The sequence below is a fragment of the Prionailurus viverrinus genome, chromosome C1 (assembly GCF_022837055.1).
Source record: "Prionailurus viverrinus isolate Anna chromosome C1, UM_Priviv_1.0, whole genome shotgun sequence".
In the NCBI taxonomy this organism is placed as follows: Eukaryota; Metazoa; Chordata; class Mammalia; order Carnivora; family Felidae; genus Prionailurus; species Prionailurus viverrinus.
This window is the reverse complement of record NC_062568.1, coordinates 114,089,883-114,116,982: the sequence shown is the minus strand read 5'-3', so window position 1 is coordinate 114,116,982 and position 27,100 is coordinate 114,089,883. Positions and strand designations below refer to the sequence as shown.

At 46.9% G+C, this 27,100-nt stretch overlaps 2 protein-coding genes across 2 annotated transcripts in view; both read left to right on the top strand.

Annotated features, from left to right (window-relative positions):
* The window catches only part of PTGFRN (prostaglandin F2 receptor inhibitor), an 87,570-nt gene extending 81,514 nt beyond the window's left edge, over window positions 1-6,056 (top strand). Inside the window, exons 8-9 of the mRNA XM_047870772.1 lie at window positions 642-947; window positions 2,435-6,056. Of these exons, the coding sequence (XP_047726728.1) occupies window positions 642-947; window positions 2,435-2,601 (473 nt within the window). The 3' untranslated portion in view covers window positions 2,602-6,056. The remainder of the gene's footprint in view (window positions 1-641; window positions 948-2,434) is intronic.
* Window positions 6,057-17,198: 11,142 nt separating this feature from the next.
* Window positions 17,199-27,100, top strand: part of CD101 (CD101 molecule) — a 35,449-nt gene continuing 25,547 nt past the window's right edge. Inside the window, exons 1-2 of the mRNA XM_047870771.1 lie at window positions 17,199-17,238; window positions 25,381-25,761. Coding sequence (XP_047726727.1) covers window positions 17,199-17,238; window positions 25,381-25,761 — 421 coding nt within the window. The remainder of the gene's footprint in view (window positions 17,239-25,380; window positions 25,762-27,100) is intronic.

The window sequence follows — 27,100 nt, the reverse complement described above, 5'->3', positions numbered from 1 at the left end:
GCTCTCGGATCGTGGGTTCTCGCACCGCATCAGGCTCTGCACTGACAGCAGCCTGCTTGGATTCTCTCTTCCCCCTCTCTGTCTGCCCCTCCCTTGCTCACTCTCCCTTTGCCTTTCTCTCTCAAAATAAATGAATTAAAAAAAAAAGAGGGCGGAGTCGGGGCGCCTGGGTGGCTCAGCCAGTTAAGTGTCCAAGTTCGGCTCAGGTCACGATCTCATGATTTGTGAGTTCGAGCCCCGCGTCAGGCTCTGTGCTGACAGCTCGGAGCCTGGAGCCTGGAGCCTGCTTTGGATTCTGTCTCCCTCTCTTTCTGACCCTCCCCCGCTTGTGCTGTCTCTCTCAAAACTACATAAATGTAAAAAAAAAAAAAAAAAAAAAAAAGCAGAGTCCGCAGCTACGCTCCCTGTGTGAAGTCACACGTTCTCCCGCCCCTGGCTCTGTGACCTCGAATAAGGTATTTGGTCCCACCATTGAGCGGGCAGTGTGATAGAGCCGTCATCGTGGGGTCGTGAAGATCCAGTGAGACCCAAGGCATACAGGCCAGCGCTGGCCCCTGGTGAGGTTACACACGTGTTAGCCTCGTGTGGCGTTTCCGCCCGTTGCGCTGACCCGGGGTTTTGGCGTGGTGTGTAATCCACAGACGACATGGCCTTTGACGTGTCCTGGTTCGCGGTGCACTCCTTCGGTCTGGACAAGGCTCCCGTCCTCCTGTCTTCTCTGGATCGGAAGGGGATTGTGACCACGGCCGAGAGAGACCGGAAGAGCGAGCTCAGCCTGGAGCGCGTCAGCGTGCTGGAATTCTTGCTGCGAGTCCATGGCTCCGAGGACCAGGACTTTGGCAACTACTACTGCTCCGTGACCCCGTGGGTGAGGTCCCCAACAGGCTCCTGGCAGAAGGAGGCAGAGATCTACTCCAAGCCCATCTTTGTGACTGTGAAGATGGATGGTAAGGAGGACGTCCGGTTACGTCTCTGGGCTGTGCGGCGGCCGACAGGGTCAGGTGGCCGCCCTTCGAGGAATGTGCCACCCAGCACCCGGCCCTCTCTCTCTCTGTAGACCTGCCCTGGGCCGGCACGCAGAAGGAGGCCTTGCTGCTACCCCAGGTGCGGCATCGTGTGCCCGAGCCGCCACCGGGAGGTGGTGGTTAGGACTTACCGGAGAGACGTTTGATGGTTTCTCCGAATTCTGTGCAGACCCCTTTCCCTGTCACGGGGCTGGCATGGATTCTGCCAGGCAGAGCCAGAGAACGGCATCGAGGGAGTGGGTTCAGGGCCCCGGGAGAGGCAGTGAGTGGGTTCCTGCCCCTCCTGCCCTCTTGGTTTTGCTTCTCGGAAAAGGGAGGATCCAACTGGTGTCATTAGCATGCAGGGGGTTCTCTCCGGAACCCTGGGACGAGAAGGGGCTCCCTGCTTTGTTGGCCCACACCAGAGTCATCCTAACTAGGTGATCGGAGGGTCCCCTTCCCACCCCTCTGTTCCCCGAGCATCCCAGAGTGGGGGCAGCTGTTCCTGGGCTAATGAGAAACCTGTCTTCTCTGCAAAAACTTGAGAGTACACGTTAATAAGAGAAATTCCCCGGAGAGAATTAAAGCCCCGGCGCCTCCGAGGGTTAGGAGAGAGCTTTGAGTGGGTGTCCCTGAGGAGATGTCAGTGTGGGGGAGACTGGAACTGGAGCCCCAGCTTGTCCACGGATGCCTTAGCCTCTGTGGCGCTCTGTCTCCTCTGCCGTACGATGGGCTCTTCCGAAAGGTGAGCGACATTAAATGCCAGCTGCCGGCAGGCGTGCTAGCACCCGCGCAAAGAGTGCTGCTGCTTCTGGGAGAAGGGACTTGGGATTTGGGGGTGTGCGGTCCGTACCGTGTCTGTGCATTCCTGAAACTTCGTCATTTATCCCCTGTTTGCATTGCAGAAATTCCTTGTTTCAAGTAGCTCCATATGAAAAGCCAGATTTCCTGAACAAGGGAGGGAATTATTCACTTTCCTGGATAATCGACTCTAGTGTTACTTAAAATAGCCCCGCTAGTACACTTCAGTTATTCGATGCACAGAATTGATGTATGAACAGTGTTGTGTTGTTTTTTTTTTTAAAGGACGCATCTGCTGCTGAATGTGCGGCGCCCTTATACTGACTTTTAAAAATCAGTCTCCTGCCAAAACCCTAAAAAGCAAGCTGACATTCAGAGACATCAAACGAACGAAATCTTTCTCCCGGTTTTTTGTTTCTCCCCCACAGAACCGGGCAGGGTGTCATGTGCTCACTTTGTGGGCAGATAAGAGGGCTCCTGCCCGGAGCGCTGCACTAGGTGCTGGGGACAGCTTGAGTGCCAGCTGGGCCCCGCGGGGACACCCGTTTGGGTGGGGAGGGGAGGGGGCAGGCTTCCCGAGGCCGCCTCCTCGCACCACTGACCGGCATCCCCCTGTTCCTTCTCTCCAGTGCTGAACGCCTTCAAGTACCCGCTGCTGATCGGCGTGGGCCTGTCCACCGTCATCGGGCTCCTGTCCTGCCTCATCGGGTACTGTAGCTCCCACTGGTGCTGTAAGAAAGAGGTCCAGGAGACAAGGCGTGAGCGCCGCCGCCTCATGTCCATGGAAATGGACTAGGCCACGCCGGGGGAGCCGCGACAGGGGCGGTCTAGGAGCGACGGGGCGGGAGGAGGACCGCGATCTTTTTCACGCGCAGTGTGTGACACTAGAAACCAGTCCTCTCCGATCTCAGGTGGGACCGGGAGCTCCCTCCCCTCCGCATGTCAAGTTCTGAGCGCGGACACGTTTACCAGCCCACGACTCTTCTTCCCACGGCACTTTTTGGTAGAACAATCGCGTGTGTGTGTTCCCGGCTGCGGCTTTTTAATGGTTACCCTTTGTCTAATTTTTTTCTCCTACCGGTTTATAGATCTCTGACCTGTGTGTGTTCGTATGTTTGGTTTCGAGGGGTCGCGGTGAGGAAGGACGGTGGCTCTCAGAGTTCTTTGTCTTAGGTGAGGACAGAGCTGCCCGCCGGGAGCCAGCTTCCGTGTCGGGCCCGTGTTAGGAGGGCCGCTAGACGAAGCCGTCCGCCCCGGCCCAGCGACAACACAGACCTGTGCCGCAGGCTCATTCGTGGCTTTGACCACCCTACCCACCCTGTATTTTCAGGGGTTTAGACATTTGAAATCTAAACTTGCAGTATGTAACTTCTTACTGAGCCCAAATGCTTTTTTTTTCTTTTCCTTTTCCTTTTTTTTTTTTTTTTTTTTTTTTTGCTTCTCTGCCCCCTTTCCATTTCTTTCGTATTTGCTTTATGTGAGCGTGCTGAAATGGCCCTGGAATCTAGAATTTGGCTCCCCACCAAGCACCTTATCTTGCCACCTTAGCCTTAAGAATGAATATGAAGAAAAATACACAGCCACCTCTGTCCGGGGCAGTAAGAAGGTCCTCAAGGAAGACGAGGTTGGGGACAAGGGAAGGAACAGGCCCTCACTCCGATGGTTCTGAGGCCGCCGTGCCTCAGGGGGCCCCAGGGAGCGCAGAAGAGGGTCCTGGGGGGTCAGCTGTCCTCGGCTCAGGCCAGGAGTGTCGGGGGTGCCGGGGCTGTGTCTGGAGGAGGACGCCACCTCCGTCCCCCTCTCCAGCTCTTCGTGGAAGGCGAAGGCCTCGGCCACCGAGGGACACCCACACGTGTACCCCACGTCCTTCGTGGCTGCTTGGGCTCCTTAATGTGAAGGTGTATTGCTGCTTGCAAGACTGACCGACTTCACAGAATCAGAAATTGCCTGGAAGAACCGTGCATTTTCCATGACCTTTTCAGCCCTTCAAGTCGTCGTAAGACCCCCCGCCGGGGGTCAGCGAGCAAGGGTACGCTTTGTGGTATGTTTGCTTTCCTGTTAGGAACACGAAGGAAACCAGCAATTTACTGCCGTGTGAACAGCCTACAAAGTAGATCTGAGAGCAATCCGTTTTGCCCGACTGCTCGTGCCCGGAGTAGGACGCGGACCAAAAGAGCTCCTCTGCTCCCTGAGGCATCTGCCCCTGCATAGCACTGGCCTTTCGGAAGCATCCCAGTGGGCTTTCTGAGGCTCACTGGTGAGTCATGCCCCGCATTGCAATCCTCTGCGCTTTCATCCTGGCTCTGACGGATCTCACGCTGCTCTGTCTTCCGAAGGGAAAAAAGATTCGTTTGTTTTGAGCAATAAAGTCCTACAAAATGATGGCCATTCATGTGCGGCTCTTTGTCACAAGGGGCCAGACGAGCCACACTCCCCCGCCCACCGGCTCACCATCGTCCCCGCTGCTTCCCTCCCTGCGCTGCCCACAGCCCACTCTGCCCTTGTCACTGAGTCACCCCCAGGAGGCAGATTGCCACCCCGCTTCCCTTTTTGTCCTGCCCACCTAGGGGACCACTCACGGTAGACGCCGTGTTAACGGTAGTGGCACAAGTGAGTTCCAAGCCCAGCACCTGCCCCACCCGAGCACGGGTGACCAGAGGAACAGGAGGAGGCCTTGATGGCACTAGATTCGGGTCTTTTCTACCAGTTGTTTCTTAACTATGCTATCTCAGAGGAGGTGGGTCCCAGGTGATTGTATATACGGGAACGGAAGAGGGAACACACATTCACAGGTGCTACGTTAGGGACACCAGTGCCCTTTGAGTCCACACAGTTATCACCATTAAAAGAAGGTTCAGGATTGTCGTAGTGCAGGCCCTTCTTGGTAGAGCAAAGGGTACCTTGCTGTGAGTGTGGCCAGGTGGCCCCAGGTATGCGTAAAACCATGCATGGGTCATGCCAGACACACGGCAAGTGACAGGTGTTCACATGCTGTACCTTATGCTCTCAAACCACCACTGCTGGGGGTATTGCTCCGTGGCAGAGCATTTGACTGCAAACTGCCACTGCAGCTCGAGGCTGGGGTTGCTAAGGCATTGACCCCAACCCCACCCTGTGATCGTGGGGCTGGCCACACTGCCAGTCGCCTAGGGGCTGGTACAGAGGAGGAAGAAATCCCAGGGTGTTGTACCAGGGACCTCACTCCATCCAGGGCCAGAAACTGGCCTGGAATGTGTGTCCTTTTAAATATGTGAGATACACTCTCTTGCTGTACCAAATACGGCTTCCCTCCCCCCCCCCCCCCCCCCGCCCCAAAGTGCTCTTCTGGAAGGGGGTTTCTGCCAGAGGCACTGGTGTGAACAAAAAGAAGAACCTAGCCACAATTCACACAGATGAAATTGCACTTCTTAACAAAAAGAAACTTTATAAACAGTTTGGTTTTGTTTTTTTTTTTCCTAATCATAAAAACAGCCCCCAGGAAGAGCCTCAGCTATGTTCAGATAGAAGCCTCAAAATTACTTTCAATTGTTTACTTTATGATGTTTACATAACACTTTTCACTTTTTAAAAAAGAAAAAAGAAAAAAAAATGCAAACTCTGACTTTTTAACAACGCTTCGGATTTTTCATGGGACGATGGAACTCTGACTCACCAACTGGATTTAAATGTTAATTTAGAAACGTATTTATTTGTGTGTTTCCCTCCCCCTCCCCCCCCCCCCACGTGGCTTTTCCTTAAGATCCTGGCAAAGGACATCCCTTCTGCCCAGACCCTTGTCTGTTTCCCCCGGTGGCTCTCGCTTCTTGCTTTATAGACTGCCTGCAGCCATGATTTTGTCACTGACATCCGTGAGCCAAAGACTGAGCCTTTTGGGCAGGAATAATAAGCAATACTACACAACTTGCTACTTTCAGAAAACTTGTGTTTTTTTTTTAGCTTCACCGATGGCAGCAGAGGAAGAAGGGATCTGGGATTTCGGTAAGTCCTCCTCTGCTGTTTGACCAAATTCTCCGTGATAAATATTGCGCGCAGATCGCTAGGAGGAGAAAAAAAAAAAAAAAAGTTGACTCTGTCTTTCTTAGCGTCGCACAGAAGGATCTGCCAGATTTTACGTAGACAAATAAAGGGTCTCGTGTATTTTTGTCCATACCCGATGTTACATGAACTAATTGTATCGTTTTATACTGTGACCACAGATATTATGCAATGCACCGTTTGTTTTTTATTTCATTAAAGGAAGTTTAATTTAAATTGAAGTCGTGTGAGGAACTTGGTCTCGTTACCTTTTGGTCCCCTCTGCGTGAGGCATGACGGCCGAATGCCAGTGGCAGCTTTAACACCTTCCGATCTCTCTGACTCGTGCAATAACGTTGTAGGTTTTCACTAAAGATAGAAGTGGATTTAACAGGATCAGTACTGAGAGCCCCACCACACGGAAAGCTGGGGGCCAGGATCCTGTTGCCGAGGAAGGTCTCCTGGTTCTTTGGTAAGTTCTCATGACCTTATGGGTCTCTCGTCATGAGAGGGGGAAGTTGGACGTTGTTCCTTTCTGCGGATGAGGAAACAAACGCAAGGTTCTGTGACCTTATCGTGACTGGAACACAACGGCTTTTCTGACTCATGACCCAGTCTGGAGCCAAACTGGTCCAGAAGGTGCCGGCCCCTGTGATAGAAAAACAGTGCTCCTGCCCAGGCCACTGGCTTCGGGAGCCCCAACTCTCTGCTGGTCTCTGCCCCCCACCCCACACTCCCCTGTGGGTCCCCTAGTGTCCTGGGTAGGGAGCTTCTCTGTGAGGTCTTCAGGGGCCGGGTCTGCGTCCCAGTTACTAACCTTGCCTAAGGATGTAGAAGGTACATGCAGTGTATAAATGCACAATTAATGCCGTACTGTGGGGGATGGCCCGTCGCTCATGCTTCTCGGTGAACCGGGAGGGTTCTGCTCACATCAGAATGTGACATAGTCACAGCTGGGTTTTAGCAGCCCCCTACCGATGACCGAACCTGTTCCTACCTCAGTTTAAATCAAAGACAAAACGACAGGGCGCCTAGGTGGCTCAGTCGGTTAAGCGTCCGACTTCGGGTCATGATCTCACAGTTCGTGGGTTCGAGCCCCGCTTCGGGCTCTGTGCTGACAGCTCAGAGTCTGGAGCCTGCTTGAGATTCGGTGTCTCCCTTTCTCTCTGTCCCTCCCTGCTTGCATTCTGTCTCTCTCAAAAGTAAATAAACATTTAAAAAAATTTAAATTAAAAACAAAACAAACATTTGCTTGCCCACATACCATTTGCTTGCCTGGCTAACTTGTACTTGGGTCCCAAGGGAGCCTTTTCTGCTCCTCCCGGCTAGCTGAGGGCCCCCTGACAAATGCTGTGGAAGCCTGAAAGTGGTGTGAGGGCAGGGCCCATTGGCTGCTGTGGCCCCAGGGGCCTCATCATGGCAACAGCAAACACGGGGATTATTGTAATATGCCGTGCACCAGGTTAAGTACCTCCAGTCTTCCCACGGTGGCTTCAGCAGACGCTGTCTTAACTGCTCTCCGTGTAACTGGATCTTCCCGATAAAAGCCACTCATTAACTCTGACCCACAGACCACTGTACGTCACACCCTGTTTTGTTTTTTTTTTTAACATACGGGTTTTGTTATTATTAGGTGTTACAGGGCCAGCAGAACAAGAGATGACCGGCACTGAAAAGCTAGTTTGTTTTATACTCACCGATCCCAAGAGGAGGGGGCGCACCGTGCCACACGCTGGGAGGCCGCACAGCCGAGACCAGGGTCCATCAGGAGGCGGAGGGCGGGGAGAAGCACAGGCAGCAGCCTTTATCATGGTTTTCACGGGGAAGAACAGGCAAGGCAGGGTCCACAGTTTGGTTAATTTCATTGGGCTCTGGGGTGCAGAAAACCTAGTTTTCTGGTTCCTGGCCCTGGGGTGAGGAGGGCAGGAGACAGTGGTCCTGAGTGTGGGTGCCGCGGGAGAAGGTGGCAGGGGCGTGGGCTCTGGGTCCGCGGCTTTGTGCGTGCAAGGCGTGCTCACAGTGAATCAGTTGCTCTCTCTAGGAACTGGCCGGCTCTGGGAGCAGCGGTCTCCAGGGTCAACGAGGCCCTAGATATCAGAGTCTCAGAAAACATAGAAGGACATGATTAATACGTTCGCCACTTGAGGCTCGCCGGCTGCACGGGCACACCTGAGTTCCACCTGCAGTGGCGACGTTCACCTCAGCCCTCGCCGTCCTGATTATCCTCCAACCTGTTTGTGCCACCAGTGTGGCTCCTGTGATTACGTAAGTCCATTGCACGGCCACCAGTTGAGATGTGAGTGCCAGAGAAAGAGGTGCGGTGACGAGACGCCTAGACATTTACAGGTGACGACCCTGCTCCCACTCAGAATTTGGACACTTAGGGAAGGACTTGAGTTTAGGAATCCTGCCATCAGTCCCCGCTTTGTGTTTCTCTGGACACCTTTTGAAATAGCCACTTGGAAGGGCTCTTTGGGAACAAGACCCTGTAATACACGCATTTGTAATTTCAGAAGCTCACATAGTTATTGAACAACTTAAAATATTTTGTCACAGGGGCACCTGGGTGGCTCAATCGGTTAAGCGTCCGACTTCTTCAGCTCAGGTCACGATCTTGCAGTGTGTGGGTTTGAACCCCGCGTCAGGCTGTCTGCTATCAGCACAGAGCCTGCTTCCCACCCTCTCCCTCTGCCCCTCCCCAGCTCCTGCTGTCTCTCTCTCAAAAATAAATAAAAATTTAAAATAAAATAACCATTTAGAGTGAAGCCCTGGAAAAGTTGGAGTGAGACCCTCCACCCCAAGCTCCTTAAAGTTAATAGGGGTTTGCTCCCCTGCTCTCTATCTCGTGCTCACCCGTGACCTTGGCACGGAGGCCACCCTAACCCCAGCTTGGTGCCCCTACCCCCGTTGGCTGGGATGTGTAAGTAATAAATCTTGTGACTTTACATCCTTTGTGTGAGTGTCTGGAAACTGCACCTTCCATCAAAGCGGCCCTGGGGGGCTTGGATGCTGAGGAAGCTACCTGCTGACCCACGTGTGTGGCTCATGCCCCCTCATTCAGCAGGTCATAATCTGCATATTCTTAACTGCATACAGCAGCTCCAGCTTGCCAACCAAGTGTGGATAAAAGTAAGATGAATTCTGGAAAGGCTCAACCGAGACAAATTGCTTTAAAAAAAAAAAATGCTATCAATAGGTCCAGGCAAAACTGTTAAAGACTGATGGCGGACAAATCACGAAAATGTGGAAAAGATTCTGTACTTTGTTGGCTTCGCAAATGTTTCTTAAATTCTTCATTTGAAAGAAATCGTAAGGTCTTACTTCATTTGAAAGAACTCAAACTTTAAAGTTTTAGACTAGACATGATAGGTTTGGTCTCTGCAGGAAAGGGTTAGAAGGCTCCGGAAAACAGACCCATGCTCCAAGGAAAGACCTGGGCTTATGTCGAGAGATTGCTGAATGAATATGTTGGTTGAGGTGAAGATAACGTGTAAGATACATAGGAATCTTTTTCCAATTGAAAATAACATGTGTAACGTACATAGGAATCTTCTTCCAATTGAAAATAACATGCGTAAGGTACTTAGGAATCTTTTTCCAATTCTCAACTTTACCTGACATTTTCTGTTCATTGACCAACAGCTCTAATCATTTCAGATGATAGAGTTCCTGCTGTTAATATTCCCGTTCTTAGAAATAAGGAAATGATAACACATTAATTTGCTCAAATGAACTAAGAATTGAATTGAGACCTTTCTGACTCCAAAGTCTATACATTCATGCCCCCCACTCCTTATCTACAGAGGATACATTCCAGGACCCCCAGAGGACGCCTGAAACCACAGATAGTACCAAACTGTTTACTTAATGTTTTTTTCCTATGTGTACATATATACAGTTCAACTTACAAATTAGGCACAGTAAGAGGTTAACAACAATAACTACTAATAAGATGGGACAGTGATAACAATATACGATAACAAAAGGTGAATGTAGTCTCTCTTGTTCCCCAAATATCTTGTTGTCCTGTAACTCTCCTTCCTGTGATGAAGTGAGGTGAATGACGGATGTCAGCATTGTGATGTAGCGTTAGGCTACTACTGACCTTGTGGCGGTGTGACAGGAGGATCACCTGCTTCCAAAAGGCTGCAGGTGCCTGCAGAAAGTAAAGCCGTGGGTAAGGGAGAAATTCCTGTGCGTGTTGTAAATCAGTACACCAGCCACAGAGCCTGAATATTTTAAGCATTGAGTATTTGTTGACTAGATAGATGAGTCAGCACTGGATCCTATCACTACGAAATTTCATAGGTCTTGTAGGAGAGGGTGGCACATAAATAATTCATTTCATTACCGTATAAAAATGACCGAATCTACAAGCCTAGATTTTAAATTGTTTTGAATGAACAGGTATTTCCCAGGTAGGGAGGGGGCCGGGTTCCAAGGAGAGGAGTTAGTATCTGCACAGTTAAAGAGGGAAACAATGGTAAGACCCAGCAGAAAGACACCGTTCTGTGTCTGAAGGGCAGAGAGTTGACAAGGGCTGGCTCATAAAGGTCAAGTCAAGGAGTTTGGACTTGATCTTCTAGAAATATTTGAGGAGCCGCCGAAACATTTTGATCAGGAGAATGCCTGGCTAGGTTTCTATGTTACATTAACCTGTTAGCGGGGAGGGTGGTGTGCAGGGAAGGCTGGGAGATGAATTGAACTGCGTTAGTCCAGCAGGAAAATCGAGGCCCCCGGTTGTGACAGCAGCAGGGGATGACACCTGCTTCCAAAAGGAAGGTTGTGACAGCAGGTAGGATGGACTCCTCAAAGATTTGAGGAAGAGCCGATAGGACTTTATAACCGGATGTGGAGTGTGGAGGCCAGAGCGTGGGTCTGGGTGGATACAGGCGCGTCCAACCACGTCAGACACTCAAAGTGTGAACAAGAAAACAAGGATTTCAGCTTCAGACTCCAGTTCGAGTTTCCTGGAGGACCTTCAAATGGACATGTTCTCCACCAGCAAGGTGGTTGGGCTGGCACTTAAGGGACAAGGTGGGGTTGGAAGTGTATGTGATGGTCCGCATACAAATGGGGGATGAGACACAGCTGTCAGTTACTCCCTGGTAGGAAATTTAAGGACTAGCCCTTAGCAAGGGAGTATCTGGAGACGGCAGATGGCCTAGGAATCCCTTCTGCTGCTCTTTCTCTTCTGCTACCGTCCCCAACTCCCCATCTTCTACGCCCAAGCCCCATCCCCACCCAACGCCCTGGCTCTTGCCCCTGCCCACAGAAGTCCAGTTCAGCTTTTGCCCCACAGACAGGAGTCGCCATGCCCATGAGAAGCTCTTCGGCCTTGGTTAACTAATTGTCAGCTCCTGGTGGAGCCAGGCAAGTGGGAAGAGACCTGGGTATCATTCTCCATCGCGGGGCCAGGTCACAGCTGGGCCCTCTCAAAGCCTGTTTCTTCCTCTGCCTCACAAGGGTGTTGACTGAGGTCAGTATGGTCCCTTCCTGTGGGGTCACTGCTGGGTGCTCCACGAATGTAGGCTCGGTCCGCAGGCTTCCTCTGCCTTGGCAAATTCAACACCTGTGGGATGGCTCTCAATCTGACCTAAGTTGCAAGAGCTCAAACAGGGAAAATCATGACGAGCTTCCTACTGACCCCTTGGGGTTTTTCTTTTCCATCTCCCCACACACTCTGCCTTCTGGAATCACGAACGGCAAGCCAGAAGGTATACTAGCAAGAGCACTCTCACCACACACCTGTCAGGATGGCTAAAATCAAAAACACAAGAAATAAATGTTGGCAAGGGTGTAGAGAAAGAGGAACCCTCGTGCATTTTGGTGGGAATGCAAACTGGTGCAGCCAGTGTGGAAGACAGTATGGAGGTGCCTCAGAAAGTTAAAAATAGAACTACCCTACAATCCAGCAATTCCACTACTGGACATTTACCTAAAGAATATCAAGACGCCAATTCAAAAAGATACATGCACCCCTGTTTATTGCAGCATTATTTATAATAGCCAAATTATGGAGGCCGCCCAAGGGTCCAGTAATAGATGGCTGGATAAAGATATGGTGTATGTATACACACACACACACACACACACACACACACACACACACACACACCACATACACAATGGAATCTCATAAGAAAGAAACCTTGCCATTTGCAACAGCATGGATGGATCTAGAAGGTATTATGCTAAGCAAAATAAGTCAGAGACAAATACCATATGATTTCACGCATGTGGAATTCAAGAAACAAAACGAAAAGCAAAAAAGAGACAAACGAAAAAACAGACTCTTAACTATAGAGAACAAACCGATGGTTACCAGTGGGGAAGGGGGTCGGGGGAATGGGTAAAATAGGTGATGGGGATTAAAGAGTGCACTTACTGTGATAAGCACTGGGTGATCTATGGAATTGGTGAATGACTATATTGTACATCTGAGAATAATATAACACTTGAATGTTAACTGTACTGGAGGTAAAATTAAAATAAAAATCACTCAGCCAAGAGCAAATAGGCATCCATTTCCTAGCCATACAATCTTGGCTAGGTCAGTTGATTCCTCTGAACCTCCGTTTCCTCATCTGCAAGATGGGATTAGTCATACCTGTCACATGGTGATGTGAGCTATTCTATAAAATCGTGTATATGAAAATATCTTGCACAAAGCCTACATGTAAAAGGTCCCTGCTGAAATATGTTGGGGCCTGAATGCTTCAGAGAGGAGGCCACATATCTAGCTGCTGTGATTTTGTGGGCTACGTGTGCATTTCAAGTCTCAAAAAAACCCCACACATTTCTTTTTATTCATCTTCCAGGAACTGGAACAAAATTGTTTCTTTTGTACATTCCTGTGTTGCTTTGTCCATTACTGGCTCTCTCCCTCCATCCGATTCAGGAAGTACATTTTTACATTCTTTTCAGCTGATACAATTACAATGCAGTGATTCCCCAGGTAATGGAATAACACTCTCTCTGGCTCTCTTTCTTCTTTCTTGTTTTTTCCCCCTGTGGACAACGGAAAGCTTCTTTTTCTTTTCTTTTTTCCTCTCCAGAAAAGAAGCGACATCACTCAGTCAGTGTTAATTCTGGCAGAAATGGAGCCACCAAAATGAAAAGGGGGAAAAAACCATTCTTTCTGGCAACGGCTAGAAATGAGAAGTCGCATCGTATTTATTTGGTTGAATGTATTTCAGTAATACCGATACCGTGTATTATTGGCAACGATCGTCTCTGTGGTCAATGCCCATTTCTAAACTAATTCTTTTTTCAGGGCATGTGGCAGATCGATTACATCAGTGCCTCCAGTTCTTTACCTGTCCTTCTGCCCTGTCACTTTGCAGTTCTCCTCACTAGAAAGATGATGGAGGCTGTTAACCTATCTCTTGCATTTGGACTTGGCCACGTGACTTGCTTTGATCTATGGGATGTTAGCAGCCATGATGAAAGTAGAAGCTTTAAAAAGCGCTGTTGTGTTTCCATGAGTTATTTGGCCCCCTGACATCACCATAAAAACCTGCTTGGGCTAGCCTACTAGAGGGAGTGCGAGGGATGCAAGCCAAGGCTGTTCTAGACCGTCTGGCTCTGGACAGGTGACCCACAGGCTTGTGAACAAAAAGAAATGTTTACTGTTGTAAGCCACCAAAGTTTTGTGGTTTGTTCCACAGCAATAACTAACTCATACAGTGTGTTTGCCTAAAATTTTGGTGCCTGGGGATGACCCATGAGTTCTCCAACTGAAATGATGAACAAATTACTGTACTTCAAGCCCCATTGATGTTACAGTTAACAGCCTGGAGAGTAGTTTGAAATCCCCATTCAAGGTAAACTATCCTTTAACTCTTCCCTAAATATAACCTGCACATCCCTGCCTCTGTATCTTTGTACATTTCATTTCTCCCTACTGGAATTTCCTTCCCTCCCTCCTCTGCCTGTTTGAATCATACAGATCTCCAAGGACCTACTTAAAACCAGCCTTTTCGGAATGACCTATGGCTGTTCCCTGCCTACAGTGGCCTCTCCAGCCTATTAACTCTTAGGATATTTCTCATTTGAGCCATAAATTGGATACTCAACACACGCTGCATTATTTGGTTACCCTCCCTCTCCCTCCCTCCTTCCTTCCCATTCCTTCCCTCCTTCCTTCCTTCCTTCCTTCCTTCCTTCCTTCCTTTTTTTCTTTCTTTCAAACAAATACATACATATTCATGCACATATATAAAGCACATATGGAAAAAATGTTAAAAATTGTTTGAATATAGGTGTAGGTTTGTGGTGATTTTAAAATAATGTCCATGAATTCTTGACACTCCTCCTTTCAAAACGCACAGCCTAATTTCCCTCCCCTTGAGTGTGGGCTGGACTTAATGATTCCCTTTTGACAAGTAGAATAGGGTGGAAATGGTAGTGTGTAACTTTGAAACCAGGCCATAAAAGGCACTACATCTTCCTCCTTGGCCTCAGTCTGGGGGGAGCCAGCCGCCATGTTGTGAGGACACTCAAGCGTTGCTGTGGAGAGGCCCACGTGATTAGGAGCTCATGCCAACTGGCTACTGCTTCTTATCTATGGTTGTTTATTAAACTAGATTTCAAGTTCCTGGAGGGAAGGGCTCGTCTTCCACTTGTTTTATCTCCAACCCTTGCATCATAGTACCTTGAAAAGGGAAGTATAGAGCTTTTCACTAAACACATTAATATTTATAGGTTGACTAACATTGGAGAGCTAATTGTTAGGTATCATCACCAATAAATAACACCAGAGGGAGAGAAGGTGGAAACTAAAAAAGGGTAGAAGCTAGAGGCTTCCAGACCCGAGTTTGTTGAATGTTACCCTATCGTACTATAATTGCCACTGGGAAAGTAAGTCCTATCTTAAATGCTGCTTTTACCCTAAAGATTGGCCTGATTTCCCGTTATCCTCAAATCAGCTATGCCTTCTCCCTCCTTCAAATGTCCATCTCTTTATTTGTATTTCTCCCAGGTGACCTCACCTAACTTACCTTGTGTGATAGCCAATCGTGTTCCTGTTCACCTCCACCCAGCTCCAGCATCCCTCAGAAGATCCTCAGATCAGAGGCTATCTTCTAATTCCAAATGCATCTCTAGCTATTTGTCCTCTATATATATATATATATATATATATATATATATATATATATATATATATATTTTTTTTTTTTACAGAGTTGATCAAGGTTTATTCATTTATTATTTTTCCCCTGATATTTAAATCAGCTTTACTAAGGTAAAATTTTTAAAAATACAAAATGCATCCACTTTATAGATACAGTATAAGGAATATTTTAAGTACTTTATTTTCTAGACTAATTTTAGGCTTATAGAAAAAAAATTACAGAAAGTACAGTGAGTTCCCATAGGATTTCTCTGACCCCTGAAAACATTTCTTCTGTCAGCAAAGTAGCAGGGTACAAAATCAACGTACAGAAATCGGTTGCATTTTTATACACCAATAATGAAGCAACAGAAAGAGAAATAAAGAAACTGATCCCATTTACAAGTGCACCAAGAACCATAAAATACCTGGGAATAAACCTAACCAAAGATGTAAAAGACCTGTATGCTGAAAACTATAGAAAGCTTATGAAGGAAATTGAGGAAGACATAAATAAATGGAAAAACATTCCATGCTTACGGATCGGAAGAATAAATATTGTTAAAATGTCAATACGACCCAAAGCAATCTACACATTCGATGCAATCCCAGTCAAAACTGCACTGGCATTCTTCCCAGAGCTAGAACAAGTATTCCTAGAATTTGTATGGAACCACAAAAGACCCCAAATAGGCAAAGTAATATTGAAGAAGAAAACCAAAGCAGGAGGCATCACAATCCCAGACTTTAGCCTGTACTACAAAGCTGTAATCATCAAGACAGTATGGTATTGGCACAAAAACAGACCCATAGACCAATGAAATAGAATACAGGACCCAGAGTTGGACCCACAAATGTATGGCCACCTAATCTTCGATAAAGCAGGAAAGTATCCAATGGAAAAAAGTCTCTTTAGCAAATGGTGCTGGGAGAACTGGACAGCGACATGCAGAAGAATGAAACTAGACCACTGTCTTACCAGTAACATCTGCCCCAGCCTACCTCTGTGGACCCTTCTCCTTCCATACCAGCCTCAAACTTTACTCCAACAGGGGAACGTGACTGGTGCATTAGTATCCACACTAGACTGCTTCTCCCCCAGCTGTACCTGCCCCTCTTCCTTCCTAATTGTCTCATTTGGCCCAGCCCCGCCCAGCCTGACCTTGCCTCCTGCCCACTGACTTTTCCTACCCCTTTCAGCAGCTGCATTGACTGTTGTGCCTGAAAACATTGCATTGTGATTATCTGAGTGGAAGTTTCCCGAGAACAAAGGCTGGGTTGTTAACATCTTCGTTTGCGCAGAACTTAGCAAAGCACCCAGAACATAGAAGTACTAAACAAGTTGGATGGATGGATGGATGGATGGATGGATGGAACGAGCAGAAATCTGCCTGATACTGTGGCCTGAAGCAGACCAGTTCATTACTGACGTATCTAGATGTAGCCTTGACCTAGGGAACGAATGTCTTCAGTGAGCCTATCCTTGGATGATCTTGTCTTCTAGGGTGAGTTGGCCTGGGTTCAGTGCAAACTGTCATATTTAGGCATTCATTGACCATCCTTCGTGCCAGGCCAATATTGGGCAGATGAAGATTCACTTACATGTCACATGATGGTAGATGATTTTACTGAGCATTTACTAAGTACCAGATACTGTTCTAGGTGCTTTAAGTGAATTAGTTCATTCAATTCACACAGCAGTCTGATGGGGTACATACTATTAGTATCTCCATTTTGTAGATTAGTTAGAAAAGTTAACAAGCACATAGAGCTATTAAAAATAGAATCTGCATGCAAACCCAGGCAGCCTGGTTCCAGAGACTGACATTACCAGCACCTCATGTCTCCCCAGGTTCGTGTTTTCGGGGGGTCCTTGCATTTCTCGGTCCCTTCCTCTCCCAAGTTGGAAGGACAGGTAAGGGCTAAGAAGAGAAAATTTCAGCTTGTTTTTTTTTTATTTAGTCAGTTATATTCCCTCGTGATTACTTAAGGATACGCAGTTAGCAGGATGGGGTCTGTATTTTCTTCTTTCTATCTGTATACATTTACTTACCCAGTGTAACTTTTCTCACCCAGATTTGAGTGATTAGCAACAAAGTTCATGATGCAAACGGTTTTGCTCTGTGCAAACCATCTGTCTTTCTCAGTGGGCTGGAAACCACACTACTGCTTCCTCTTTACCTTTGTAGTGAGAGCACAGCCTTTGTCACTGGGTGTCTGAACAACTTCAGTGACACCGCCAGGAGAGGTCTGTACTGGTCCAAATGGCACACATCCTATACGTGGCATCTCTCTTTCTCCTGAGTAAGTGTCATAATTGTGCGTGTCTCTGTTGTCACCGGAGCTAGTCAACAGGAGGCTGGTGGGTGGTGAAACAGGACAACTTGGTATTTAACAGGAAAAAACGTGCCACACATCTCTGGCGCAGGCAGTAATTTTTGACTTACTGATAATGGTTTCATGGTTTGCCTCAGCATCCTCGAGTTCCAGGGAGGTTCAGTGCTTGGTTGAGTCCCACAGACCTGGTCCCACTGTTTGGTTTTCTTTTTTACATTTGTCTGTGGGGCCAGTTCTGCCAGTTTTGCTGGTCCTGCCTTTACCTTTTCTTCCTGGGCTAACCCATCCCTGGAGAGAGTGAGGGCCCAGCTCCCCAGGCTGACAGGTGGCCTGAAGGTTTCTCTGATGTGTGAGCCTTGGGGATGTGGCTGGATGGAAGGAAAAAGGTATTAGGGTACTTAGTAGTTTTAGGTTAAGCTAAAAGAAGGATCTGGACATCACCCACGAACTGAAGCGGAGGAATTGACCTGAGGGACTGAGAAGGGGCCAAGAAGATTCACTGGGCTCCGCTAAAGGGCATAGGGAAGGGCCTTAGCTATGGCCCAGGAGCATCTAAACATATTAGAACAGGGTGGAGGAAAGGGACATTTGGGGGTAGACTGAAAAGCTGATGGCCTGGGTTGGGAATGAGATCTTTCCAGAGCAAGTAGCAGGTACTGGTTTTGTGCTATGGGTTCCTTTAGCATCTGGTGAAGCCTAGAGAACCCACCTTAGCATCATTTTTCAAATGCCTAAAATGAAATGCATAGGATTATAGGGGAAGTCAGTCATGCTGAAATGCAATCATCAAAATATTTTTAAAGAGTGACGTAGTGATGTGTCTGCTTCTTTAAGGATTCCATAAAGAGATCTAGAGGTGGTCTGTCAACCACCAAACTTCAAAGTAGGAATGAGTATGAATCATATTTCAAGATATTTTCAACAACTGTAATATGATATGGAAATATCTATGGTTTGCTGTCTACATTCATGACCAAAGGAAATGCTGAGTTCTCGTTAAGACTTGTGAAGATAAAGATGTAGGTTTTTGTTTTTCACTGGAGTTTATGGGTCTTGTGATCCTGTGTGTGGACCCAGGCTAGTAACTCCTGCTGTAGAGACTAGATTGTGTTAGTGCGGGGACTCAAGTGACGGTAGGGGAACTAAGTGCTGTGACTAAAGCATGGAGAGGCTACAGCATTCAGCACATTGGGGTGCTTCATGAACACTGGCTTGAACTGAACTGGGTTCAGTGGATGTTGGATTGTGTGAGACAAGGCTCAGATCTGGGGCCTGATGGGCAAGAGGTGGTCTGCAGGATTCATTACAAGGACCAGTTAGTTGCTGGGCGATGGGCACCCACCAGACTGGCTTGGCAAGCTTTGATGGCTGGGTAGTTGGATGGGGACCTTCCTTTGTGCCCTGGTCACTTGTTGAGTATGAATCTTGGTGAGGTTTTTTTTTTTTCCTGAGTATGATTCTTAAGTGTATGTGCTTTGTGTATTTGGACTGTGTGTTTGGCCTGTGTATTGGGGAAAACGGAGTGTACATTGTGCAACAAGTCAGACGTTGCAAACTCTCTCACACGCTTTCTTTTTTTTTTTTTTTTTTTTTTCTGGTGAGCAGGCTGGAAGCCCTGGGTGAAGGCAGGTTGTAGGCAGGTTCAAAAAAGAGAAGCTGGAAGCTTTTCCTTAACTCATGTAAACAATTATAAATATATATGAGGTGTATATTTACTACTTCTTTTATTTTAATATTTAGTATTTTTCTTATAAAAATTTTCTAATGTTTGTTTATTTTAGAGACAGAGAGACAGAGCACAAGTGGAGGAGGGGCAGAGAGAGCCAGAGACAGAATCTGAAGCAGGCTGTAGGCCCTGAGCTGTCAGCACAGAGCCCGACGCGGGGCTCGAACTCATGAGCCGCGAGATCATGACCTGAGCCGAAGTCGAACACTTAACCGACTGAGCCACCCAGACGCCCCAATATTTATTATTTTTGAGAGGGAGAGCGGGGAAGAGGCAGAGAGAGAGTGAGAGGACTCAAAGTGGGCTCCGTGCTGACAGCACAGAGCCTGATGCGGGGCTCAAACTCCCTGTGAGATCATGACCTTTAACCAACACAGCCACCCAGTCGCCCCTGTATTTATTTCTTCTAAATTCTGACCCACTATCCAGCACTCATTTTGTGTAGAGCCACAGTTTTTATGTGAGAACACATAAATCAGGAAGTAACTTGAAAGAACTTTGGAAGCCCACTCTTTGTCCTTCCTTATACATATGGAGGGAAAATTATAAATCATGAAGGAAATTCAACCCTGATCAATTGACCAGTTGTGTTGTTTAGCAAATGTATACTTTGTCCAAATTATTTTTTTAAATAAGCGTAAAGACCGATGGGTTCTGTTAGAACGTGGTGCTAGACCAGGTGAATGTCATGGGTAGATGAGCTCTTGGACTTAGCTTTGCCTGCCTGATCCACCACCCCTCACGCTGACTGCCCTACATATAAAAACCACTAAGGTGGGAGGGAGGGTGCTGGGGAGGGGCCGATTTTTTTTTTTTTAATCGTACTGAGACTTTATGCATAGAAAAAAAATGTTTTTGGTTGGAAGTTCTCTCAGCCTCCAAGTGTATAGGGTTTTTATACGTGTAAAGAAAGAGATACTGCTTGTCTTGCTTGACGTTCTCCAGGTAGGTTTTGTGTAAAGTGGGATCATTTGAAGTTGCTGTTTTTGTGTGTCAAAAATGGTCAACTATGGGCCATTTTATATGATTCAGCCTAACAGCTTCCATGTAAGTAATATTGTAGTCGTAAATTTGGCAGCCCCGGGGATATTTCTGAACAAAGCCAGTACCCGAGAATTCTCTGTGTTTCAAAAGTGTGACCCCAGTGGAGTATGTCGGCGCCCAGATGTGTGCCCATTAGGCAATGGGAATTTGAGCTGCCATGCAAAGATTTCTAACCCTCTGATTGGAAGAGAAAGCAACAGAAGAGCCCTCGGAAGTAGTTTACCCCTGAGGAGGAGGAGAGATGTGTACAACATATCCCACAGAGAATGTCCTTATAGAAGATGCTTCAGCGCATGGTCCCAATGCATAGCCATTTGAGTTGACCTCTGCCAGCCATTCCTTTCGCATTAAAAATACCTATGAAACTTCCACACGGTTGCTCCACTTCTCTGAGAAAGCAGTCCCTTCTCACTCATGTTCTTGACCTCACGCCTCTACGAGGACCTTCCTCCATTCATCATCCTCTCTGGCGTCATCCATCTTTACCCCTCTGCACCTTCTCTGTCCTTAAACATGTCCTTCCAGCCCTCCCTGCTCCTCCCCTCTCAGCTACTCTTTCCAGCTGCCACCCTATTCTGCTTCCTGTCTCCACAAGACGTCTTGGGTAGTTTACACCCTTTCTTACCCTTGAAGTCCTCTGTTTCTGCTCTATTGAAATCTCTTTTTACAAAGATTTCCACTGATATCTTCCTCATCAAATTAAAAAGACTGTGCTCTGCCTTTAGGGTCCTTACCCTCCCAGCAGCGCTCAACAACCAGACAAGCTCTTTTGTGTCAAGTTTTTCCTCCTTTGGTTTCCAAGCTGCTGTGTCCCGGCTGCTCTCCTATCTCCCTCACTCTTCCTTCTGTAGGTCTGTTCCTCATCCTGTCCCTGAACTAGAGAGACCCTCTAGTTACCTCTCTTCAGCCTTCCTCCTTGTATTCCCTATCATTGCCCAGCACTGTCAGCGACCGAATCTGCACCTGTGGCCCAGAACCCTCGGTGGTTACAAGCAGACATTCACAAGAAGCAGTGAGAAGCAATGGAGACAGCCAGGGATTTGACATTTGCAAAGCTGGGTTGGAGTCTGGTTCAACCATTTGCAAGTCTCACATTGCTAAATATGGGGATATCACAGAGTTCTTAAAAGGATTAGATTACAAATATTTTCCAAGTTGAGTAGACTTGAGTTGAGTAAGTACCAGTATATAGGGGTTCCTGGGTGGCTTGGTCAGTTGAACCTCTGACCCTTTTTTTTTTAAGTTTATTTATTTATTTTGATGGCGGGGGGTGGGGGGAGGGTAAGAGAGAGGGAAAGAGAAATCCCAAGCAGGCTCTGCACTGTCAGCGCAGAGCCCCGATGAGGGCTCAATCCTAAGACTGTGAGATCATGACCTAAGCCTAAATCAAGAGCCGGATACTTAAACAAGGCACCCTGAGCCTCCGACTCTTGTTTTCTGTTCAGGTCATGATCCCAGGGTCGTGGGATCAAGCCCTGAATCAGGCTCTGTGCTGAGCATAGAACCTGCTTAGTATTCTCTCTCTCTCTCTCTCTCTCTCTCTCTCCCTCTGCCCCTCTTCCCTACTTGCATGCTCTCTCTCTCTCTCTAAAGTTAAAAAAGACAATAATAATTTAAAAAGTACAAATATATATATATTTAAATATTATTTCCAAATGCTTGCTGGATATCCTTCCTGTTTACTTAATGGTGTTCGAATTTCGTATTTTCAAAAATCAAACGCATTATCTTCTCCCTCACCCTTGAACACGCAACAGTCTCTTCCTGATACCCTTATTTCTATTAACAGTACTATTTCACTCTCGGTCAGCCTCACAAAACCTGCCATCATTTTTTATTTCTTCCTGCCTTTCATCTCCATCCACCCCTTCTACCTCCAAGCATCCAAGGCACTGAAAAATTCTCTAGATTTTATCTCCATTGTGGCTTCGAAATGACAGTCCCTTTCTTTCCATTCCTATTGCTGTCATTACTTCTTTCCCGGGCTACCAGAATTCCCTAATGTTTATTTCTAACTTCCATCATCCTACACAGCTGTCAGACTAATTTTCCTAAGACCTTTCCCACACTTCCAGTGGATTCCCCAGCACCTAATCAGTCAAGTTCAAACTTTCAGACATGATAGTTAAGTCCTTCATGCTTTGGGCCCCAAATTCCTATCAACCTTGTCTCCTTCTATTAATCTTGATGTAACCCTTCCCCTGATCCAGTTTATTGCTCCTTAATTCCTAAACAAGTCTTCCAATTCCTACTCATACAATTTTCTCAAGAAGTCTCCCCACTTAAATAATCCTAATCTTTTTGATTCTCCAAATTCCACTTCTCATACCATCTTTCTCCCATAAACCTTCCCTGTTCCCCCCCCCTTCCTTCAAATTCCTCAGAACAGTTTTATCATCTCCCTATCTCAGAGAGATGACCTCCACCCTCCTTGACTTATACAGTCACAAAGTTAAAGACCATCCCCATCCCATCTTCGTTTCTTAGTTCCTTGAAGTATCAGGAATACTATAAGTTGTTGAATAAATATTTATTGGATTGGCAAATAAAGCACCAGAAAATGGAGTGCTGATTTTTGCAAGAAAATATTTCAGATGTGGTATCCATCTCTGAAAAGTCATGGAAAATGTTGAAAAAGTGTTGCCTAGCCACCAAAATAATATTGTGGTAACATGCCGTGTTAGAAACAGGTTAGTGGTAACTTAGAAACCATACTTCTAAAAGCAGTCTTTTTTGAGAGAGAGAATGAAAAGGGGAGGGGCAGAGGGCAGGGGAGAAAGAGAGAGAGAGAGAGAGAGAGAGAGAGAGAGAGAGAGAGAACCCCAAGCAGGCTCCACACTCTGCCCAGAGCCCGATGCAGAGCTCAGTCCCACAATACCTACATCATGACCTGAGCCAAAATCAAGAGTCAGACGCTCAACCGACTGAGCCACCCAGGTACCCCAGAAACCATCCTTCTAAAAACATTTTTATTGTGGAACTATAACACATAAGGGAAGTTAGCAAAACATAAACATGTAGTGTAATAAATAGGTAAAAAGTAAAAACCATGTCATCACTATCCAGGTAGTGAGCTAGAATATTGCTAGAAGCATCCATCCCCCCTGCCACATGCCCCATCCAGATCATAACCCTCTCTGCACACACCATCACTGTCCTGCCTTCCGTGATAACCACTTCCCAGCTTTTCTTCCTTTTTAAGTGGCTTTATCCATTATTTTTCCATTTATTGAACATTCTAGTGTGGTTTCACCTGTTTTTAAATTTTTATAAAGACTGAAATCACTCTGTATATAGTCAAAAAGATTCTCAAGTATTCTGCATCGTTCATTAAACACAGTCATCCACAGTACAACCAGTCACAATCCATCCACTTTCACTTCTGTGTAATATTCCATTTTATGGACATACCACAGTCATGTCATTCAGCTGTTGATGGCCATATGCGTGCTGTCCAGACTGGGGCCACAACGAACAGTGCTGCTGTGGGTGTCCTTGCACGGGTAGCCTGATGCACGGGCACACATTTCTTTAAGATATGTGCCTAAGTCTGGCTGGCGTTGCCAAAAATGCCTCAAATGGTCTCTGTTGAGTAATGTTTTGGTAAGTAATAAGTTATGTTTTTCCTATATTTATGTTCTAACTTCTGTTCGAACATAATATAAATATATGACATCAACCGGGATTTATGAATAAATTGGCGTATTTTCATTACTACGGGAAATGCGTGTGGTGCATTGGAGGTTTGCTTGTTTCCCAGTTTTGCATTAAGCATTCAGTCTGTGATTTGTAGTGGACTACATCAGATAACCACTTGCCGTTTCTCCCCGTTTTTTGTAGGGCCCCTTCTATCAGAATTGTCTCCGTTCCAAAATCCCTATCCTCAGCCTTCTCATGGTCTCTGTAAGGCCATTTTTCCTTTCTCTCACTTTCTTCCACTCTAGTCTCCTTGACTTGCTGCTGTTCTTGTGGATTTGCAAAATTCAGCGGGTACTCTGCTGCTGCCCTACCTTCTTACGAACTCTATTCTGTTCGTTCCACAATCCCAGCAATTGCTCCCCATCGGACTCTTCTGACGTCTTTCCATCTTTCCTCTTGTCTTCAGCCCCCAGGCCCCCAGTGAAAGATCCAGCTCACCCTTTGGCACCTGTCATTAGCTCTTTGTTCTTTCTGTAACACAAACTAACCTTTAGTAATAACATGTGCCATAAACACAGACATTTTAATTTCTGCCAAATGCCGGAGTTTGAAAACGTGCAAAGAAAATGCTGCTATTTGGGGCGCCTGGGTGGCTCTGTCGGTTAAGCGTCCGACTTCGGCTCAGGTCATGATCTCGAGGTTTGTGAGTTTGAGCCCCGCCCGCGTCGTGCTCTGTGCTGACAGCTCAGAGCCTGGAGACTGCTTCAGATTCTGTGTCTCCCCGTCTCTCAGCCCCTCCCCTGCTCATGCTCTGTCTCTCTGTCTCTTAATAATAAATAAATGTTAAAAAAAATTTTTTAAAAAGGAAGAAAATGCTGCCATTTGATCATATTCTGTCCTTTCACCCTAATGCTTGAGATGTGTGTCTCAACAGGCAGCATTCCTGAGTAGTCCCAACTGAAAACTTCTGGTAAGAGGAGAACTGAAGTGAATTTGATCCCAGATCCTGGTGGACTTGATGGGCCATCTTTTAGGAAGCTTTTCAGTAAGGCTGCAGTGGCTCTTTAAAAAATTACAAAAAAAAAAAAAAAAAAAAAAAACCCCAAACCCTCCCCAGTATAGAAAGGAAATGCCTCGCTCTTCAGATGCTAATTTTAGCTAGTCCTGCATCAGACCTGGCCACGGGCTACAAATAGTTCTAACCAAGTAGCGAGACAAAGAAAGCTGGGCACCATGGACAGCGTGGGCGGTGCCCTAGACTTTGTCTCTCCAGCAATGTCTGTGAGGACAGCCTGACAGGCACCCGGGAATTGGAGTCTGGAGGAAGTACTTGCTGCATCTTCCCATAAAATAATGTAAAAGGCGAATTATCATGCATTGTATTTACTTTCAAATAAGTGCCCTCAGATAACACTGGGCACTAAGTGTTACCAGTCATAACGCGGGTGAAGCTGACTTTTTTTTTTTTTAAGAGCCTAGGAATTACTGTGGAAGTTAAAGTTGTAAAAAACCCAATGAACTCATGAAGGCATTCCACTGCTCCTCAGCCTGGAGGAGGTGTTGAACATTTGAGTTGATTATAGCTAATAACCTGTGATCTCATTTACTAGAACTATAATACAGGGAGCTGTATAAGGTGGCACACGGGGGACCGGAGCACTAATCTATTTTTATTCCCCTTTCTTCCTCCTCCTTGCAAGCTAAGCTCAGCATTGGCCAGAGAAAAGTAACGGTCCAGAAAGGACCGCTGTTTCGGGCTGAAGGCTACCCTGTCAGCATTGGCTGCAATGTAACTGGCTACGAGGGACCTTCTGAGCAGCACTTCCAGTGGTCTGTTTACCTGCCGACAGCCCCGACTCGAGAAATCCAGATCATAAGCACCGCGGATGCCACCTTCACTTACGCGGTGTACGCGCAGCGAGTACGAAGCAGGGGGATCTACGTGGAGAGGGTCCGGGGCAACTCAGTCTTGTTGCACATCTCAAAGGTCCAGCTGAAGGATTCTGGAGAGTATGAGTGTTACACACCGAACACGGATAAAAAATACTACGGCAATTACAGTGCGAAGACTAGACTCATTGGTAAGCTGTTTGGCCTCCTGCGCCTGCCCGTCCCCCGACAAGCCAGACCCCCACCATCACGATGCCTTGCAACGTGATGTGCCTTCACGTTGTGTCAAGCCCTTTGACAAGAGAGCCCTCGCGGCCCACTGGATGTGTTGCAGATTGGTCACAGATCGGTATCCCACATTCTCTAAAACTCAATTCATCCCTCTAGTCAACCTTGCCATGAAGATATAGATAGTGTATAAGTCTCCGAAGGCCTTGTCCATAGCTGGCTGCAGGTTGATCAGACAGAACTGTGAGGGTTCTCCCCAGGCCATGTCTCTTCTTGGAGGGAGAACATTAACTTGGTAAAAGAGCTTGTATTAGCACGATCAGTGATAAGTCATCGACTTGGAAATTATGATTCCCCAATTACTCTCCTCTAGCATATTTACGTAGAGAGAGAGGTTCATAGTCCTTGCAATGACCACGTTGCCCCTTTGCCTAGAATATCTTAGCACCCGTCTTTCAGTCTAGCCAACTCCTACACATGCTTGTGGACCCAGCCTAGGTATTCCCTCTTCTGTGAAATCTGTCCTGTCTCAGGCAGTGCTCCCATATCTTTGTTTCCTCCTGATGCTCTATTCACATCACTATTGTTAGCACTCACCCAGGTTATGTGATATTTGGCTCCTTACATGACCCCTACCTCACCCAGAGCTCCATGAGCACAGCTATCTCGGCCTCCAGCACAGTGACTGGCACTGAGTAGTTGCTCAAGCAGTATTTGTTGATTGAATCTAAGTGTTGCTTTCACATAAGCATAGGCTGTGTGAATGTCCTTGAGGAAGAACACGATGATAGGTGAGTAGGGTGATTATCAAAATTGTGGTAAGGGTTGCATTTTGGCTCTGGGTGATAGATTATAAGAGATTATTTCAGGGGCGCCTGGGTGGCTCAGTCGGTTAAGCAGCCAACTTCAGCTCAGGTCACGATCTCACGGTCTGTGAGTTCGAGCCCCATGTCGGGCTCTGGGCTGATGGCTCAGAGCCTAGAGCCTGCTTCCGATTCTGTGTCTCCCTCTCTCTCTGCCCCTCCCCCGTTCATGCTCTGTCTCTCTCTGTCTCAAAAATAAATAAAACGTTAAAAAAATTTTTTTTAAAAAGATTATTTCAGAACCTTACAAAGAAGCAGGTTAAGTAAGGCGTAAGGAAGTGAAGCGACTTGCTCCAGTTCCTGTCGTCAAATAGGGACAGACTCAGGATGAGAATGTAGGTCTCCTAGCTCCCAGTGCTTTTCCGTCTTAAATACTCCGTGTCTAAGTAGCTAAATTGGTCACAGCCTACGCTAAAAATGTAAAGTCAGGGTCAATACA